General features: G+C 39.9%; 1 protein-coding gene and 1 long non-coding RNA gene across 3 annotated transcripts in view; both read right to left on the bottom strand.

Moving 5' to 3' along the window:
• Positions 1-795: 795 nt before the first annotated feature.
• Positions 796-18602, bottom strand: part of LOC131250815 (eukaryotic translation initiation factor 3 subunit A) — a 30403-nt gene continuing 12596 nt past the window's right edge. Inside the window, exons 2-14 of one of the 2 annotated variants that reach the window (XM_058251157.1) lie at positions 16400-16507; positions 14517-14998; positions 12334-12549; positions 11878-12246; positions 11732-11761; positions 10869-11093; positions 10628-10789; positions 10263-10481; positions 9646-9852; positions 9083-9289; positions 8692-8772; positions 8316-8517; positions 796-1448 (exon numbers count right to left, since the gene is read on the bottom strand). In XM_058251157.1, coding sequence (XP_058107140.1) covers positions 997-1448; positions 8316-8517; positions 8692-8772; positions 9083-9289; positions 9646-9852; positions 10263-10481; positions 10628-10789; positions 10869-11093; positions 11732-11761; positions 11878-12246; positions 12334-12549; positions 14517-14998; positions 16400-16448 — 2901 coding nt within the window. In that variant the 5' untranslated portion in view covers positions 16449-16507 and the 3' untranslated portion in view covers positions 796-996. Of the gene's footprint in view, positions 1449-8315; positions 8518-8691; positions 8773-9082; positions 9290-9645; positions 9853-10262; positions 10482-10627; positions 10790-10868; positions 11094-11731; positions 11762-11877; positions 12247-12333; positions 12550-14516; positions 14999-16399; positions 16508-18602 lie in introns of those variants that run through there. The other variant, XM_058251165.1, reaches the window with a different exon arrangement.
• On the bottom strand, positions 2490-6903 carry LOC131250829 (uncharacterized). Its single transcript, XR_009173472.1, has 2 exons — positions 4224-6903; positions 2490-2564 (listed from the first exon to the last, which is right to left on the bottom strand). It is a non-coding gene; the product is annotated as an uncharacterized LOC131250829 (long non-coding RNA).

Below are 18602 nucleotides of genomic sequence, written 5' to 3'. Positions count from 1 at the left end.
ACACATTTTCAAGGTCCGAGCGTCCTGACACGCCTGATGCTTTATTAGCAGACGTTTTCAAGGTCCGAGCATTCCACGTTGAACGACAATATAAAACCACAAATATCGATCGCCCACTGTTTGATCCTTCCCAATTTCCCTGTCCATGCAGTTATATTTGCCATCATATGTACAAGCATTCCTCCAACCCATATGGCCTTTCTAGGGAGAGAGACCCGGGCTCGAACACACAAAAAATAAAATAAAAAATAAAATAAACTCTCTCAAGGGCCTAGAGTCCTCGCAATATTCACAACACCACCGCTTTTGGCATTGTCCAATGTGCATCACAATCACAGCCCACCAACGGCTGGGAAGGCTTGATCAATGGTGTGGAACTCTCTATATATGACCCAGCAAGTAGTCATAGTGAGCAAAACGAATAAATGCTATTATACCTTGCTGAGCCGAGTAGGAACCTGGAGTTGGATCAGAAGTTTGCCTTGTGTCACGCTCCCCACAGTCAGCATCATTAGAGAAGTGTGACTCATCATTCAGTGAGTTTCAACCCATCCATCTAGTAAGCCCCAGCATCCATAAAATAATAGGGAAGGCCCCTCAAGTCAGCATCATTACACAAGTGTGACCCATCATTCCATGTTCTCTCTATGAATGGGAAGGACTTGACAGATAGCTATCAGCAGCTAAACGAAGGATACGCCCCACCTATACAAATGCTACCATGTTTGTGGTTATTGCCCCTCAAATATCTCTACGTGCTGCAACCAAAACACCTTCCGTTTAGAAGCTCAGAAATAGAGTACTTCTGCAACTGAAATACCTCCAAGCTGTAGACTACATCTCATGTTCAAATAAATAGAAAAGGATGCCTGCAGTTCAACACGCACACATGCGCACAAAAAGACCACAAAATTCTTCAAAAATTTTTTACTTCCCCATAACGCTTGCCTCTCTTTTAACACTCTGGATGTAAATATCGGATTCAACAGACTGACCTCAGCGTTCAGATCCACGTGGAGGATTCCTAGATGAACCCCATGTGGACGATGAGGATCTCGGACCACTGCCACCAGAAAACGCCGTCCTGTGTTCATCACCACGCCACCTGTCACCAGATTGAGCCGAGCGGTCATCATGCCTACTCCAACGGTCGGGTTCTGAAGGTGGGGCTGCACCAGAGCTTTCAGTCTTTTCCCGCCGGAACCTGGGCACATATTTTCCAGTTGAGGGCGTTGCTGCTGATGCTTTAGCAGCGACAGGCTCTGATGGATGGGGTCCATTGGCCTGCTCGGTCGGCCGCATGAGCAGTTCCGAGGGCCTTCCTAATAGAGCTTCTCTCCTCAATCTCTCCTTCTCTTCCAATTCCTTCTCCCTCTGCCTCTGCCTCTCAGCAATTTCATCCAGCTTCGCTTTCCGCTCGGCATCTTCTTTCTTGCGCCTTTCAGCCTCTGCAGTCCAAAAATAAACAAACGCCCACCAAGATGAAATCAAAACATAAAGACGAAAAGAAAAGATATGCAAGAATGCTTTCTTTTTCCTTGTTTTTTTTTTTTTTGAAAGGTTGCAAGCAAGCTTTCAACGGCCTGTTTATATAAATCACTCATGATCGTGCGGTTTAATTAGACGTCAATTCTTTAATATTTGCGGCAACGGCATGGTTTGTCCCACAGAACATGATACTCACTGTGCACTAGCTCTCATGGATGTGTGGCACGTGCATATAAGATCCAGCTTGTCTGGCAAGCACTGCTATACAAGCTCAGTGGTTAAAAAATGGACAATGAACAACTAAAACCCATTTTTAGAACCCCTTCCACTCTAGTGGTATGAATCATTCCATGGCCATTGCCCACAAATTGTGTGACCCACTTATGCAGGACACGTGATTTAATGCTAGCATGCAATGTGAAGATTATGAAAAAGTCCATAAAGTAATTCAATTAACAAAAGATGATTACTAACCAATTGACTAGAGTAAACAATGGGAAATAAAATCTAATTTAACCTAAATCATATACCCGCATGTTAAGAAATCACATAAATCAATTAAAACTAGAACCGATGGAAAGATAAAACTTCTAATTTAGCATAGGCACGTTCCATGCTCAATGGATAGATTTGTAGGTCATATGATTAGAGTTGGGAGGGGGAAAATCTGAAATATGGATAATTTGGTTTCATGGGAATTGGGAATTTTAGAATTATGATTTTTAGAAATTGGAAAAAATAGGAAATTAAAGATTTAGGGTTTAGAAGGTTGTAATGAAAGGGAAAAGAGGAAGACAAGAGAATAAAAAGAATACCTTTCGAAGAAGAGAGAGGCTTCGAAAGGAAAGAAGTAAGAAGAAGAATACCTTTCGAAGAAAAAGAAGAGGAAGGATGTACCTTGAAATCCACCACCAAACAAACTTCTACCCTTCCACAATTTAATTAGAAGGGAGGGTTTTTTCAAAAAAAAAAAAAAACTAGAAAACAAATAAGAAAATTCCTTCACACAATAGAGCTTCTCTCTTCTTTTTTTCTTCTCAAATCTCCACTAGGGTTGGAACTCCACTCTCCCTATGCTTTTATAATCAGTGTTTTAAATAGCGGTAGCATGTTGCGTAGCGTTCAACCCTCCGTAGCGTATAGCGAAATAGCGTAGCGTGTAGCGTAAGCTACACAATACTTCTATTTTTTTAATTTTATATATATATATATATATGATAAATATTATATAGTAAGAAAAAGCAAAATATATAAATATCACATTCTTCAAAATAAAAATCCCAAAGTTAAGAGCATTAAGTACAATACAAGTATAAAGAACATAAAACCGACAGTAACCGGCATTTTAAAAGGGAAAAAATCAGGAAAAAATGAAAATACCAAGTTATTTTTGTCTCCACATCGAAAAAAAATTCAGAAAAAAGGAACAATGGGCCTTAAAAAAAAAATAATTAATGGCAAACGTTCAATCACATTGTTTCCCATGGTGCGGTCCACCTGAAATGTGGATCTAACTCATTTTTTTAGCTCATTCCATAAAATGAGTGTCCAAAATAGATGGACGGAGCAGATAAAATACGTTACATCATAATGGGGCCCATGGCGCTGCGACTCACGACTATAACATGTGCAGCGTCCCCAAAATAAAGGACGCGGATTAGATACTGAGAGGTTGAGTAGCGAGTGGGCTACTGAAGTGACGTCACCAAGTTCCGTGGGCCCCATTATGATGTATGTGTTGTATCCACACCGTCCATCCATTTTGAGATATCATTTTAGGGCATGAACCAAAGAACGAGGCAAATAAAAAATTGTAGTGGACCCCACCACTGAAAACAGTAGGGAAAGTGATTCCCACCGTTGAAACTATCCTAAGGCCCACCATAATGTTTACTTGAAATCCAACCAGTTCAAATGTTCCAAAAAACACGAAATAAGGGAAAATACAAATATCAGTTGATCTAAAACTTTTGTGTCCTTCAGAAGTTTTTAATGGTGGGCGTCACCGTCCCCACTGTTTTCTATGCTGGGGTCCACTGAAACTTTGGATTTAACTCATTCTTTGGATATTGTCCTAAAATGATATCTACAAATGGATGGAAGGTGTGGATACAAAACATACATCATGGTGGGGCCCACGGAACGTGGTGACGTCACTTCAGTAGCGAGTCTAGCTACTAAACCTGTCAGTAGCTAATCCGCGCCTGAAAAAAATGGTCCGATGCCATTTTCGAAAGGGGAATAGGGTTTCCCTTTTCTATCTGGAACCCAAATCCCAATCTGAGGGTTTCCATTTCGAACCCAAATCTCCGAATCGAACCAAAATTCCCGAGAGATCGCAGATTATTCGCCGGAATTCTCGTTGATTTTGAAAATTTTCATCCATTCGAAGAAAAAAAGAAAAAGGGGAGGTTTTTTCGTACCTGCGGAAGACCGAAACTCAACTGTTGTCGATCAAGGCCCACCGAATTCTTCTTCCGATCAGGCATACCTCTTCTATAGGTACCAAAATCACCTTCTTACAATTTTTTTATATTTTATATTTTATTTTTTGGCATTTACGATGCTCTCCCCAAAATTACAGGTAGAGCACGCTACCTGCGCTACACGCTACGAAGCCATAGCGTACGCACGCTACAGGGGATATACGCTACCTGCTATGCTACGTAGCGATTTTGCTACACTACGCTACGTAGCGTACGCTACCGCTACGCTACGCACGCTACTGAAAACACTATTTATAATTAAAAATTCAGAATTAAAATCCAGCATAATTACAACTATGCCACTCACTTAAGTAAAGCGGCCCATCATCCAAAATAAGAAAACTAAAATATATATTATCAATTTCAACCATCAAATAACTCTTAAAAATACCAAAAACCATAAAGAAAGCAAAATCAGAGTCCAAGGGGCCCATATCTAAAAGATCTGATGGCCCGATAGCCTGATCGACAAGATCCAACGGTCGGATCGACACGAAATAGAAATCCTATGATTAAAATAGTCTCCTAAGCAGCCCACATGCATCATCCCAAAGTGGGGTCTTCCTAATGCATGCCCAATACATGTGGGGTCTTCAAAATGCCCAACAGGCCCCCATCTGAAACTCATCTATCATCCACAAAGAAAGCTGCGCTAATATGAGTGGTCGTCTCTATCTCTGTTACACCCGAGTGCGTCCTCTGATGTCCCCATCAATTCCCCTCAACTGAGGAGATTTCGCCTCTAGCGAAATAAAGCTGCAGTGATGCTCGAGGAGATCCAGGTCTCGTCGCTGAAGCGTTGCCTCTGTGATCCACGTACTGTCTGATTTTGGTCTGCCCTTCCATTTGACAAGGTACTCCTGGTAACCGCCATGTCGTGTGGAAACCGCTTCTTCATCTAAGATATCCTTCATCTCATCTCTTCTCATAGGTATGGATGGTGCGGATGGTAAAGGTTGGGAAGAGGGGTCAGGTAATGGTCATGGGCTTTGGGACAGATCAGTGGTATCATCATCAAAATTCATGTGAGGGTTAAGGGAATGTCCATGAAACGATACAAGATCTTCCACATTAAATGTGAAACTGATACCCATGTTAGATGGAAGATCTATCAAGTAAGCATTCGAACCCAGTCTTTTCAAGATTTTATATGGTCCAGCGTTACGGGCTTGTAATTTTTTTATGGTTCTCTGTGGAAACCTTTTTGGACGTATTTTAATCATGACTTCATCACCCATAACAAACTCTTTAAACCTATGGTGTGAGTCAGCAATCATTTTGTATGTTTCATTACTTGTATTGATTCTTTTTCTAATCTCCACATGCAAGGCATGTATATGTTGTGTAGATGCATGTGCAAACTCTAAAGGCCTATGGAACACAGACATGAGTATGCAATCTATAGAGGTCTTAGGCTCATCTACTTGTCTTTCCAAATCCACGTCCTCCCCAGGACTCATTTGATCATGATGAATATTTGGTAGAGTCAATGGGTGAATGTCTCACACGGGTATAAGCTTATCTGGTATGTCCCCTGGAATAACAACACTGGACTCCTCCAATACCGGACTCACCTCAGATGGTAACTCTATACTAACCTCAGATGTAACCTCAAGTGGTATCTCCATAATAACCTTAGGTGTGACCTCACTTGCCATGTGGGCATACAATGTCAAATTAGTTTTAGTCTCTTTTTCAGACTCTTTGGCATTAACTATGGGAAGAGACTCAAGCTGAAGTTTCGTCACATCTTCAAGACCACATGTCTTGACGTCTTCCTTTTTAGGAATGCTTTTGGGTGGGAGAGACTTCAAGACAATCCTTTTGCCCCCGTACAGAAACGAACACGTATTAGACAATAGTGTTGCGTCCATGTCATACAACCAAGGCCTGCCCAAAATGATGTGGCCTATATCCATAGGCAAAACATCACACGGCACAACGTGTCCGTATAGAAACAAAACTGGATAGGAATAGGACAACGCTGAGAAACCAGAATTAAAGATGCATCAACCCATGAGACTCGATAGGGCTGAGGGTGAGGAACGACTAGCATACCTAAGCGGTCCACGGTGCGAGCAGATACCGCATTGATGCAACCGCCACTATCAATGATCATCTTGCAGTTTTTGCCACCACACTTGGCATAAGTGTGGAAAATTGAATCCCTGTGTCAATCACCACTTTCTACAATTTGGCTTAAGGTGCGGCTAATAATTGCAAGTGGCACAATCTCAACTTGATCCCTGACTTGTGATTGGACATCTTCCCGAGTGTTGGGGTTTGCCTGAAGGGAGGCTTCAAGCCGATTGACACGTGCATTGATCACGGTCAATTAAGTTGCGGTGGTCCTATTGTACGCTTCAATAGCCGTCAGACGGTTGTTGATAGTGTTAAGGGCCTCGTCAATCTGCTCTAGATTCATAGTGGGATGTAGACCAAAGCCACGTCCTGAATGAGTGGGCATACACAAGGACACTCTAAAGAAAACACTAGGTCCTAGGACAATGTGATGACAATGATAGTACTAGCTTAGAGATCACACTAGACACACTAACTACAAAATTCAGCAAGTCACTATCCTCAAATCTTATGTTGACAATTCAGTAAGACGGTAACCCAAGGGTACAAACTGAAAATTCAGCACGGGTGTAATTCGAAAATTACAAACTGAAAACTCAGCAATGTAACAACCTGAAATTACTATGTTGAAATTTCAGCAATGGTATAAGTGGGGCTGCGTACTGAAAACTCAGCAACAAGATACTCCAACAAAAATTCAGCAATATGATCCTATATGCAATGCATACTCTACTAACCCTAGATGTGAGTCTTAACCTAGGTGCAACACAAAAATCCTATGCTAAACCTATGGGTTCTGATACCAAATTTGATGCAGGATACATGATTTAATGCTAGCATGTAACGTGGAGATGAGTCCATAAATTAATTCAATTAACAAAAGATGCTGACCTACCAATTGATTAAGAGTAAACAATAGGAAATAAATCTCATTTAACTTAAATCACATGCCTGCATGCTAAGAAATCACATACATCAATTAAAACTACGACCGATGGAAGGATAGAACTTCTAATTTTGCATAGGCACGATCCACACTCAATTGACAGATTTGTAGGTCTTATGATTAGAGTTAGGAAGGAGAAAATCTAAAATATGTAGAATTACGATTCATGGGAATTGGGGATTTTGGAATTAGGGTTTTTAGAAATTGAAAAAAATAGAAAAATGAAGATCTAGGGTTTAAAAGGTCGTAATGAAAGGGAAATGAGGACAAGAGAAGAAGAATACCTTTCAAAGAAGAGAGAGGAATGATGTAAAACGAAGAATACCTTTCGACGAAGAAGAAGAAGATGAAGGATGTACCTTGGAATCCACCACCAAACAAGCTTCTACCCTTCCACAATTTAATTGGAATGGAGGGTTTTTTCAAAAAAAAAAAAAACCCTAGAAAATTTTAAAAAAAAAAACCCTAGAAAATTTAAAAAAAAAAAAAAACAGGAAAATTCCTTCACACAAGAGAGTTTCTCTTCTTTTTTCTTCTCAAATCTCCTCTAGGGTTGGAACCACCCTCTCCGTGCTTTTATAATTAAAACTTCGGAATTAAAATCCAGCATAATTACAACTATGCCACCCACTTAAGTAAAGTGGTCCATCGTCCAAAATAAGAAAACTAAAACATATATTATCAATCTCAACCATCAAATAACTCCTAAAAATACCAAAAACCATAAAGAAAGCAAGATCAAAGTCCAAGGGGCCCAGATATAAAAGATATGGTGGCCCGATGGCTTGATTAACAAGATTCAACGGTAAGATCGACACGAAATTGAAATCCTATGACTAATATAGTCTCCTAAGCAGCCCACGTGCATCATCCCAAAGTGGGGTCTTCCTGATGCATGTGGGGTCTTCAAAATGGCCTGACGGGCCCCATTTGGAACTCGTCTCTCATCCACAAAAAAAGCTGCGCTGATGTGGGTGGTCGTATCCGTCTCTGATACACTTGAGTGCGTCCTCTGATCTCCCCATCACCCACTGGATGAGCTTCCAGATCTCTTACTTGACGTGTTCCAGGAGTTCCATTGTAGCCCACAGGGGAGCTCAAGTGTATAATTAGCTTTCAAAAGCTCACTGATTGTCTAAAAACACTTTACATTTACTAGGATTCCAAGTAAGAGTATTTGAACAATGGTAATTCACCCAATTGGAAAATAAAAAATAAAAAATAAAAAAGAAAACAGAGCTGCCCAATCTGCCATGGAAGAAAAAAGATAAAACAGGAACATGCAGTGGTTTTGAAATCAAAGAAGAACATACCTTCACGCTTTTGGGTTTCCTCCTCTTCACGCAGCTTGGTCAGCCGCTCCTCCTCTGATTTTATGAAGAGAAGCAGCTTCCTTTTCTTCTCCCTTTCCTGCCTCCGCATAACTGTAAGCTGCCTGATCCTGTCCTCCCCCTCTTTCTTCAGTCTGTTATATTCTGCTTCTCGTCGGCTGGTGATTCTATTCTGCAATATATACTGCAATAAAAAGAAAGATTGGCCAGAGAAAAACAACAATTAAATGAATTATAGGTGAAAAATTACAAGGACCATCTATTAAAGATGATTAATCTATCATCTGAGACACTAAAAAAATTTAAAAGGAAAGAAATCGATTTGGCACGGAGGTTCTGACAAGCAGAATGAACAGACCTTGTTGTCCAACATCCGGGCCAGCCTATTTTTCTCTTGAAGGTCGCCTGCATGATGTTGCCTGCTGAGCTCAATTTCTTGCTGCAAAAATTATCAAAGAAAAGGCTGGATTAGATTTGACATAGCCTGAAAATTGATTACGAGTAAAGGTGCCATTTGGGATCACTTGCACATCGGGATGGATTCAGCGACAATCTTTCATGTGTTTGGGGCACTTTGGGGATCAGACACCATGTTAAGATGATTCCATTTGCCACATTTTTCCGCCCAAAACTGCAAGTGGGTTCCCATTTAGCAATTTGAGAAGAGCACAGCCAAACCCCTGCTAAAGCACCAGCTTCAAAAGGCACCCTAAAGAACTGAATTCAACCAGGAAAGATTTGAAGCAAACCAGCTGTTCACGTTCATGGAGTATCTTTTCTTCCACCAGACGTTGTTGAAATGCGGCTGCAATCAAAGATGCCTCCTCTTCTCTTTTGGCTCTTTCCATATAATCCATTGTTTTGGCTAGTTTTTGCAATTTCTTTTCCATTTCCTGGCGCTCTCTGAGTTGTTCACTCAATGCCAACTCAATCAAGGTCTGCTTCGTCACTTTTTCCTGCAAAACAAAAAATCCAAAAATTTTACAAACTTGCATTAATTAGACACAGAGTTGCAACAAAAACATGGCAAAACATGTCCACTGGTTCCATCTATTCATATGATGCACTCAAGAAAATACCAATTTCTACTTTACCGCCAACAACAAATCACAACTAGTAATATACTCAGATGGAAATTTTCCTCTCTGTCTTTAAAAAAATAAAAAGAAAAAAAGAAAGATAAGTTAGATATAACTTAAATATAAGCAAATAACAAGCATGGACCCCTAGTTCATTCAACCAGTTCAACTTAATCTATTATATGGGAATATACTGAGTAAGCCTGAAAATGAAGCAAATATATAGAACTTACCCCCTCAATGACTGGCTTCTTTCCCTTCTTCTTACGACCCTTCTCGGCTTCCTGAAGTAGAGCTTGGGCCTCTTCAAGTTCCCTCTCCTCTATCTCTCTGCGTATCCTCTGCTCTTCCCTTCTGGTATACTCAGAAGCCAGTCTCTTTCGTTCTGCCTCCTCAGTAATTTTTTGTAGTTTTAATCTCTTTGTCTCTTCTTCGCGTTCCTTTAGGAAAAAGAGAACATATTGTTGATGTGTACTTTATAAGAGGAAAATAGACATTCAAGCATGGTTTAAAAACCATTTGGTACCATCAACTGTTTGTATCGACCACCAACAAGATGATCCTAGGGCCCAACTCAAAAGAACAGGCAGAGACTCGGCCAAATTCAGACAGGTTCTTTTTGACTGGGAAAGTCCCATAGGACTTGTCCAGATAGGTGATACATGCAGTAAGACTAAATCTGTATCAACCAAGTATCATGTATATTGGATTTTCAGACCAACTAAGCGCAATTAGTCCAAATTCTGTCAGTATCTACGGTGTCACCCAGAGCTGACCAAGTTGGGAACCAAAATAATTGATTCATCAAAGTCCATCTGTTCAGACAGAGCAGCAACTGTCAGATGATTACCATTTCCAGCATCTGTCGTTCTTGTTCTTCCTTGCGTCTCTCAATGATTGACTTCCGGGCAAGAAGTCTCTTGTGTTCCCTATCAACAGTGTCTGCTAAGACAGCCAAGGTATCGGTTCCAAGCCGAGCTTGCACTGGAGGATAAATCATGTTTCTGGCTTTATTCAAAGATTCTGCAAAAATGGTCAGATGATCCCTGAGCCTGTCGGATTCTAGATCCTGAAAATAGAGACAACATCAGTCGGCTAGAAACAGCAGATTTTATGGGAAAGGCAACATACAATTCATCTTAGGTGTTCTTACATTCATGTTCAACCAGTCAGTCACATAATCATTGATGCACGTTTGTTTGCAGGTGAACTTACCATACTACCAAAGAGAACAGCGCCCTTCAAGTGGTCAACTTTCATAGAAACAAAATTATATTTAACCGCATCCACTGAAATTTTCTCCACAACTGAGAAATCAAAAAAGGGAATCATCCTTGATATCACCTTGATTTTCATGGTTTGATAAACCTGTGAAACCTGGATAAGTACAAAATAACTTCTCAGCAAGCATGTAATAACAGCAAAAAGGCTTGAACTGAGACATAGTTCCACGAACCTGCTGTAGCACTCTCAAGGTAGCAAGCTTCTCCAGAGCAGGAACATACTGTGATAGTTGCACTTCAGGAACAGAAATAGAAGAAAGCTTGCCACCAAGCTTAGAGATCTTGGCCAACAATGGCTGAACTTTCGATGCAAGATCTAATGGGAGGAATTCGTGTTCTAAAAGATGGAATAGGTCTTTTACTTCTTGCGAGACACATGTCAATACACCTTTGGAGGCCTGCAAGAAACAGACACTTCTCAGTAGAGATTGCTGACAACGAGAATATATCTTATTCATGGTTAAATAATCACCATCGTAATTTATCACTTGCTAAAAAAACTTTAGGGGTATTGCGGAATAAACACCGGATAGCAAAATCTGTATTTTTTTTATTTTATTTTATTTTATTTTTTAGTGAAATCTGTATAAAGATTGAAGGCCTTCAAATATCTCCAAATATAATATTTTGAGGAATTCCTTTGCAGACAACAAAGATGCAATCAGAGAAGATCCAAATTCAGATCTGGTCAAACCAGCCCCTAATAACAATTAACAGTAGGATTATACTTGCAAAACATCAAGCCTCTCCTTTCAGATTTCTAAGGGGACAAATCCCATGGCTCAGATACATCAAACAAATCTTCCCCACACAACGGATCAATCACATCAGGCTAAGTGGGGATGGGGGGAAGATGACATATGTAGTGAACCAACTATACGATCTATTAAGCATAATTTTAGCCAAAAAATTTGCATCAACCACATCTAAAGATTTGTATATTTCAGACACTCACACACAGGCTGTTATCAAACAAAGCAATGCAGGAGCTGAGAAGAAGAACTAAAAATGATATTAAAACAATTTGAAATCTTACCAATTCTGAGAGGAGTGATGGTCGTGAAAGCTGAAAAAAGAGAACCCCAACGTCAGATGGTGTGAACTGAATGGACGAGTAGCAGACCACCTGTGTGTGTGTGTGTGTGTGTGTGTGTGTGTGTAAAGCAAATAAAATCACATTACCACTTCTCTACTGTCTCGTTTGGGGTCAAGACTAAATCCTATAAGACTAGCCATCCTTAAATTCCGCTCTTTCTCATTTTCAAGCTCCAAATGGGATGCACCATGCTTGTGATCGTATGGTGTCACAGAAAGGGCAGCCAATAAAACAGATGATGCTATCAATTGCAAATCCTTCTGGCTTAAATTCTTATTGTAGCTTTTTTGAAGGGTAAAAAGCTTGAACCAGGCATAGGCATGATATAAGTGACTATCAGAAACCCAGAATATCTCTGTTAACTTAGCATAATAAATAACCATCAAGGAGGGTTTGGGGGTTTTCTTAACCATGCACATCAACCCATGAACATCTTCAACAGAACGAAAAGCCTCCTACACAACACCAGAAGGAAATGTAATAAGAAACAGTAGCTTGCACAATGACAAGCATATACATGTGAATCTTAGAACTTTGCAAACCTGCCAGAGTTCAAGCTCTGTTGCAATCTTAAGCTGCTCAAATCTGGTATCTAAGTACAGCTGCAAACTTTCTGGCAATGACAAGTCAGGTCTATCCCTTTGGTCTCTGTATTTGTTAAGATTAGCCAAGTGGTTTCGGATAATTTCACAGAGCCTACGAAATTCCGTCGTCCGTTTGTATTGCTTGCAGAACTGGAAGGCCCGGTGTGCCGTCATCTAACACATGAAAGCATACTTAGAATGATAAGTTGTTCATAATTTTACCCATAGAATAGCAGTTAATTTTAAGATTATAGCATGTGAAAACAAATCCGCTATCTGAGGAGCCAGCCTAACATCCTTTTCTTCTTGATGAATTAAAATTTATCAAATTCAGAAGTTATAACAGAATAAACAAGAAGTTTGATTTAATGCAAGTTTCATAACCTGCAAGAGTGACTAAAAAGCTTCTACTGCCAAAAAAATATGTATATGGATTGTAGCTGATTTTTCACAAGAGTACTGTTTCAAATCTTGATCAAGATAAGATGTTCCCTAGAAGTAACGTGCCACAATTTTGTGGAATGACCAAAGATGGCTCCTTTAGAGAGATAACACTGATTAGGGTTGAAAGGCCTTAAAAGAGGATGAGAGAGACTTAAAATGGACTTGAATCGATGTGAGGTGAGGTTATATGAAGGTCGTCAATTAGCAAGGATGGGCCTTAGGATAATTGGCAAAACAGGATTCAACGCCAAACCCAAGTAGCTGAGACAATGCTATGGTGGTAGTGGTGGCTTCTTCTTTTCTTTTCTTTTCTTTTTCTTTTTTCTCATTAGGCACATCATAGTTGTCGAGAGAACTAAATCATAATTCCTCCTGAATGAGAAGACTCGACCAGGTCACATTAACATTCAAAGCCAAGAATTCCGATTCCAAGGAGTAAGTGTTGTGTTCGGCTAAGCCTCTTAACATGTTCCAGAGGGAAAATTCAATGGAATAGGTAAGAAGGTTGGAACAAGCAAGTTAAAAAATTAACAGAATCTTTTTCTTGATCAAATTGGAATGAGATTGAATAGCAAGAGCCAGGTAGAAATTTCAGATGTGAGACTCAACTTAAACCCAATCAGATATGAGGATCTTTTTTCTTTTCTTTTCTTTTCTTTTTTTGTTATCAGATACGAGGCCTCTTTATTGGGTTTTGGGTAGGCTCTTTACCACAACCTGTTTTCAATTTCGATAAAATGCCTGAAAAAGTTTCAATGCAACACTGACAATAAGTCAGTGACAGTGATACAGTCATTTAGATGTCTTCAAGAACTCTGCTCTTTACCAACTGACATTTAAATGTGGCTTACACATGCAACAACAGTTTCATATAAAAAAGCTCCCTAAACAAGAAATCAAGGCTTGATAAAGAAAGACAGCTTATTTAAGGGGCAAAATGAGCCATGCAAACACAAGTAAAACATTATGGACTATAGGCTGCCAACCTCAACCTAAGGCCCTGTTTGGTAGACACCTAAGAATGAGTTGATCTTATTTTAGTTAAGAGTAATTATGTATTAGAGAACTCATAATGTATTAGGGATCAGGAACTCTAATACAAGTAATTGTTAAGTAAGATGAGACGAACTCATTTCTGGCATCTTCCAAACATGACCAAAGTAATCACATCGATTGTAAGTTGATGCAAAATTCAAAAAGCTTGAGGAACAAAATCAAGAGATTCAACTGTAAGGGCCTGTCTGGATTGGGTGCAAACTAAGGGAATGCAAGGCCATGACAAAAGCGAAATGCAAACGGACATCAGCACTAGCAGAAACAAACCCTTTGCACTTGTTTGTTTTGCTAAGTCCTCCAAACTGCTTTGACCTTGCATTTGAAAGTGTTTGGATTGCAATATTACAAAGGGAAATCTCTTTTCCCTCCAAACTTGTCATTTAAAACATTACATTAGAGAAAAATTCTCTTTCCTCCATTTAACATTTTGAAGAAAAGGTTTTACTCCCTTGTTGAAATGGGAAAGGAAAGGAAAACACTTGGCTATGGCATCCTCCACTTTCCAAGCAACAACAAACATCTTATTTATGCAAACTAAATATTTTCCCCAGTTTGCAACCAATCGATACAGGCTCTAAAAAGTTGTATTAAATGCAAGCCCCTACTCTTATGTCTAAACATGAAAGGACAAAATCGTTTACCGCATATAAAGCTTCTAATTTTGAGTTGTTACGTAAAATTTCAAGAACAGTTCGATACGTCTCCCATAAAAATTTGAACCATGGAGTTACAAGCTCTCGGTCAGATCTATCTCGACCTTTCTCACCACTTACATAACTTAGCATCAAGTCTTCTGGTCTTTTGTCTGCTTCCAAATCATCGACATCTAAAGCATCTTCCAAGGCCTGTGCCTGGCTTCGAGCCTGCTCTGCTCTCTCAGTCGACAGCTGCATAAAATGCTTTATGACTTCCTCCAAAGAGTTCACATTTACTTGTTGGCATACAATGCGATATTGAATCAGGCCATCCTTGGCAAACCTGCCCCTTCGCATGTCCACACACAGTTCTACATACTTGAACATGATCCTTTCCAGGGTCTTCTGCCATGCCCTGTACCTCTTTGAAGTAATCAGGTCATGAAGTGCTTGCAATGCAGCTTGCTTTTGACCAACATTGATCAGTTCTGCAATCATGCAAAGTAAAATTAGAAATGGGTCCAAAATAACAGCAAAACAGGCTACCACATTCCATGTGAAGCAATTATGTCGTATAATATAGCAGTAAAAACCCATTAGATGAACTAAAGTCATTAAGATGTCAACAAAAACGCATTCATCTATTTCAATTGCATCCCCACAACAAAGAAGGAGATCAAGATCCAACGACCACGAAATTGAGATTTTTTACTTTCAACATTTCATCATCATCATCATCCTCGTCCTCATCTAAGCCTTATCCCAAGTATTTGAGGTTGGTTCCTTTCAACATTTGAAATTGGAAAGGACTGAAACATTAAAAAGGAAAAACAGCACAGAGAAACAAAATAGATACTTTCCTTCATAGGCACAACAGATCAAGTGCAAAATATCACCATGGGTTGCAAATCGTATGGCTGAGCCAGGCAGGGATTGTCCATGTCCAGCACAAGGGATCAGGATCCAGGCCTGAATCTAGCCCAAGCCTGCCAAGAACTAGAAAACAGGGACCATTCCATCCTGTCGTAGGGAAAGGACACCCAAGACCCGCCCAAGACAGTCCATGGAAATCAAGCCGGACCTGAGCCCAAACCAAGCTCCAATCCAGCATGAATCCATGCTTGTGTGCAGCCCAAATCCATCTCCAATCCACATAGCCCAAGTACTTCATATGATGGGTGAGAACTTTATAATCATATACTACTAATGGCAATAGATATAACTTCCCAGACCAGCCAGGCATGAGGCTAAGCATGCTAGACCAGAATCCATCATTAGCAATCTGCTCAGAACTCCAGGCCCTAGCCTTATCCATGGGCCCAAACAACCACCCCAAACCAGGCCATAAGAAGGCTGGACAAGGACAAGGCTTAGGCCACCTCTATCCACCAAAAGTCTGCCAATGCAAATGAAACAGAAATAAGATAATCTACATCTAGTAGAAATCTGTTGTCAGTTTCAGATAGCCACAGTCGTACAGTCACTAAGAACATTCAAGAACACTCGAATGAAATTGTAACCATAGATACTGCCACTTCAACAAAATACCCACAACCTAGACGGGGTCAGCAATACATGCCCAACTCACATGGTCCATCAGGAATGATCAGATATTGTGAAAACAAACAGGCCAGAAAGCATAGAGAAGACAACAAGTGGGTTAAAGTTTTCCACTAAACCAAGAGAACCCAAAAGTACCAACACAACAACAAGCAATCTGAAGCAGCACCTACAAATTTGAGAAACTAGAAGGAATGAAAAATACAGTCCACAAAAAAGTCCATGTAGCTAACCCACACGAACAAAACTGGAATTTCAAGAACTATCAGCTAACCAAGCATTTTTAATTTTGCATGAACGGAACAAGAAAATAATAGGAAGTCACTAACCTTCAGCACGCTTCAGAGCATTCTCTGGCTTCGCAAAAGTTGCCATCATTACAAATCAGCTTCTTGCCTGCTAAAAAGAAAGCAGGCACAATAGCAAACCTCGTGCGTCTGCAAAACAAGCTTTGATCATTGTAATTTTTCCATTTTTTTTTCTTTTTTTAATGATATGATAATTGCAAGTCAACAAGGTAAAAGCATTAATTGCAAAAGAACTAGAAAAATGGGAATTACAGGTGTGTAAAGTTTGCTGCTTCCAAGGGCTTCTTACATGTAATTTGGAGCCCATTTTCAATGGGCCTGAGAGTTCATCTAATGATTACTATTGAATATGGGGGGTGACCCAAAAATCTCCCGTCAGAATATACTAGACATACAAATAGATAGTGGAGAATACAACAAAGTAATGGTCCACATTCAATGAAAATTACACCAGAGTGGTTAGAATCATCTTGTCATGGAAATTTATAGGGGCCCCCATCCACGGCAGGCCCAAGCAGACCAATCGGGATCAACAAACATAAGCCCCCATTAAACTCAATCTGCGGAGTAGAAACTGTAAATTTCTATTTTCTACGAGGGATGAATATGGTTTTGAAAATTGGTATTGTCTTGATAGAACACACAATATGAGGCCGAACCAGCCCAATCCAAAAAAAAAAAACTGCATATCGGCACCAGCATGGACCTAGTACAACCATAAAGGCCCAATATTTGAATTTTCTATATTTCTCTCATTTTTCCTCATCTATTTTTTTTTTCAACCATGGAGGAAGCTTAGATAGTCATTTTAGACAAGATCTAAGCCTATTTTGGGAATCAAAACAAAAGATTTGAGTGGGATTCAAGGAATTGAAGCAGAATGGACCATTATACGAAAATTAGCAGGGAAAAAAAATGGTAAACCATCATGTTTTCTTTTTTATGTTTTCATCTTCTATTGTTGTATTTAAATGCACTGGGCCCTTGTTCCCCAAATCATGCTTGATTTGGGTTCAACTAGGGCTCTTTTGGTTGACTTTCAACAGGTCAAGCCAACCAACAGAATTCTTATCAAAGAATGGGATATATTATTATACACATGTCAAATGCCAAAAAAAAAAAGGAAAAAAAAAAGGAAAAAAACAGAGAGAGAGAGAGAGAGAGAGAGAGAGAGAGAAGAAGAAGAAGAAGAAGAAGAAGAAGAATCTTGCATATCTAATTTTTCCCTTTCATCTGATATTTTCCTTAATTCTTTGGCTTAAAAATTTTCGATTGGTACAGGGTAGATACTAATGCGCAACAGCTGTATCGTTATCTTTTTCCCAACCAGGCAAATACGTGCCTCCGATACCGATATTCAGAACCATGGGCAGGAGCAGTAGCATCTCTGTTTTTGCCAGAATAAACGCCTGCAAAATCTCACTGACTACTAGCTTTTTCAAAACTAAAACCCAAATCTTCGGTTTTTTAAAAAAAAAGTAATTTTTCCTCAAAGATGCTGCCTGCAATAGTTACCAATTTCAAATAATCATTCCAAGTAAGATTTAGAAATGGAAAGTTTCTTCAGATTTTTGTGTTCTCTGTATCTAATGTGTTCATTCCTGAATCTTATGATTATTATCAGAGAGGTTAGTCCCATTCTTGCATGCATAGACGCACCAATGGACAAATCCGCCTAGCATGCGTGAGGATTTATCCAAACTTTGCAACAAAGGGGCCCACCATGTTGATGGCTTGGCCCAAAAATCAGGTTACTCCACTCATCAGGTGCGACATGCAGGTAAATCGACTGCAGACAGTTGGCCCATCTTCTTATCTATCCAGTTCTTTCGCATTGTAGCTGTCTGATGGCTCAGTGGAGAGGCCTGATCTTTGGGTCAGGCCATCTATCATACAGTCAGCACCACCCGTTGAATGGCTTGGAAATCCCACACGTGCCACATGGCAGGCACACACATGAATGTGGAATATGTAGACCACTCAAACAAATACATGACAAAAAAAACATCTCGTAAGGAACAGAGCCAGTATTTAATAAACTCATACTCAAAGAGTACAATATGCTTAAACACAACAGACCAAACAAATCCTATCCAGTGTTTCCTGGACACTGCCACTTTCTGGGTTTTGCCATGCCAACATTGGGGGACACTCGGGGAGTCCTGGACATGACATGGCACTTTCAGAGCTGTACAGATGAAGTGTCTTTGTGATGTCATTGAAA

This window comes from Magnolia sinica, chromosome 1 (assembly GCF_029962835.1).
Source record: "Magnolia sinica isolate HGM2019 chromosome 1, MsV1, whole genome shotgun sequence".
NCBI lineage: Eukaryota > Viridiplantae > Streptophyta > Magnoliopsida > Magnoliales > Magnoliaceae > Magnolia > Magnolia sinica.
The sequence above is the reverse complement of the archived record's forward strand: the minus strand, read 5'-3'. Positions and strand labels throughout refer to the sequence as shown.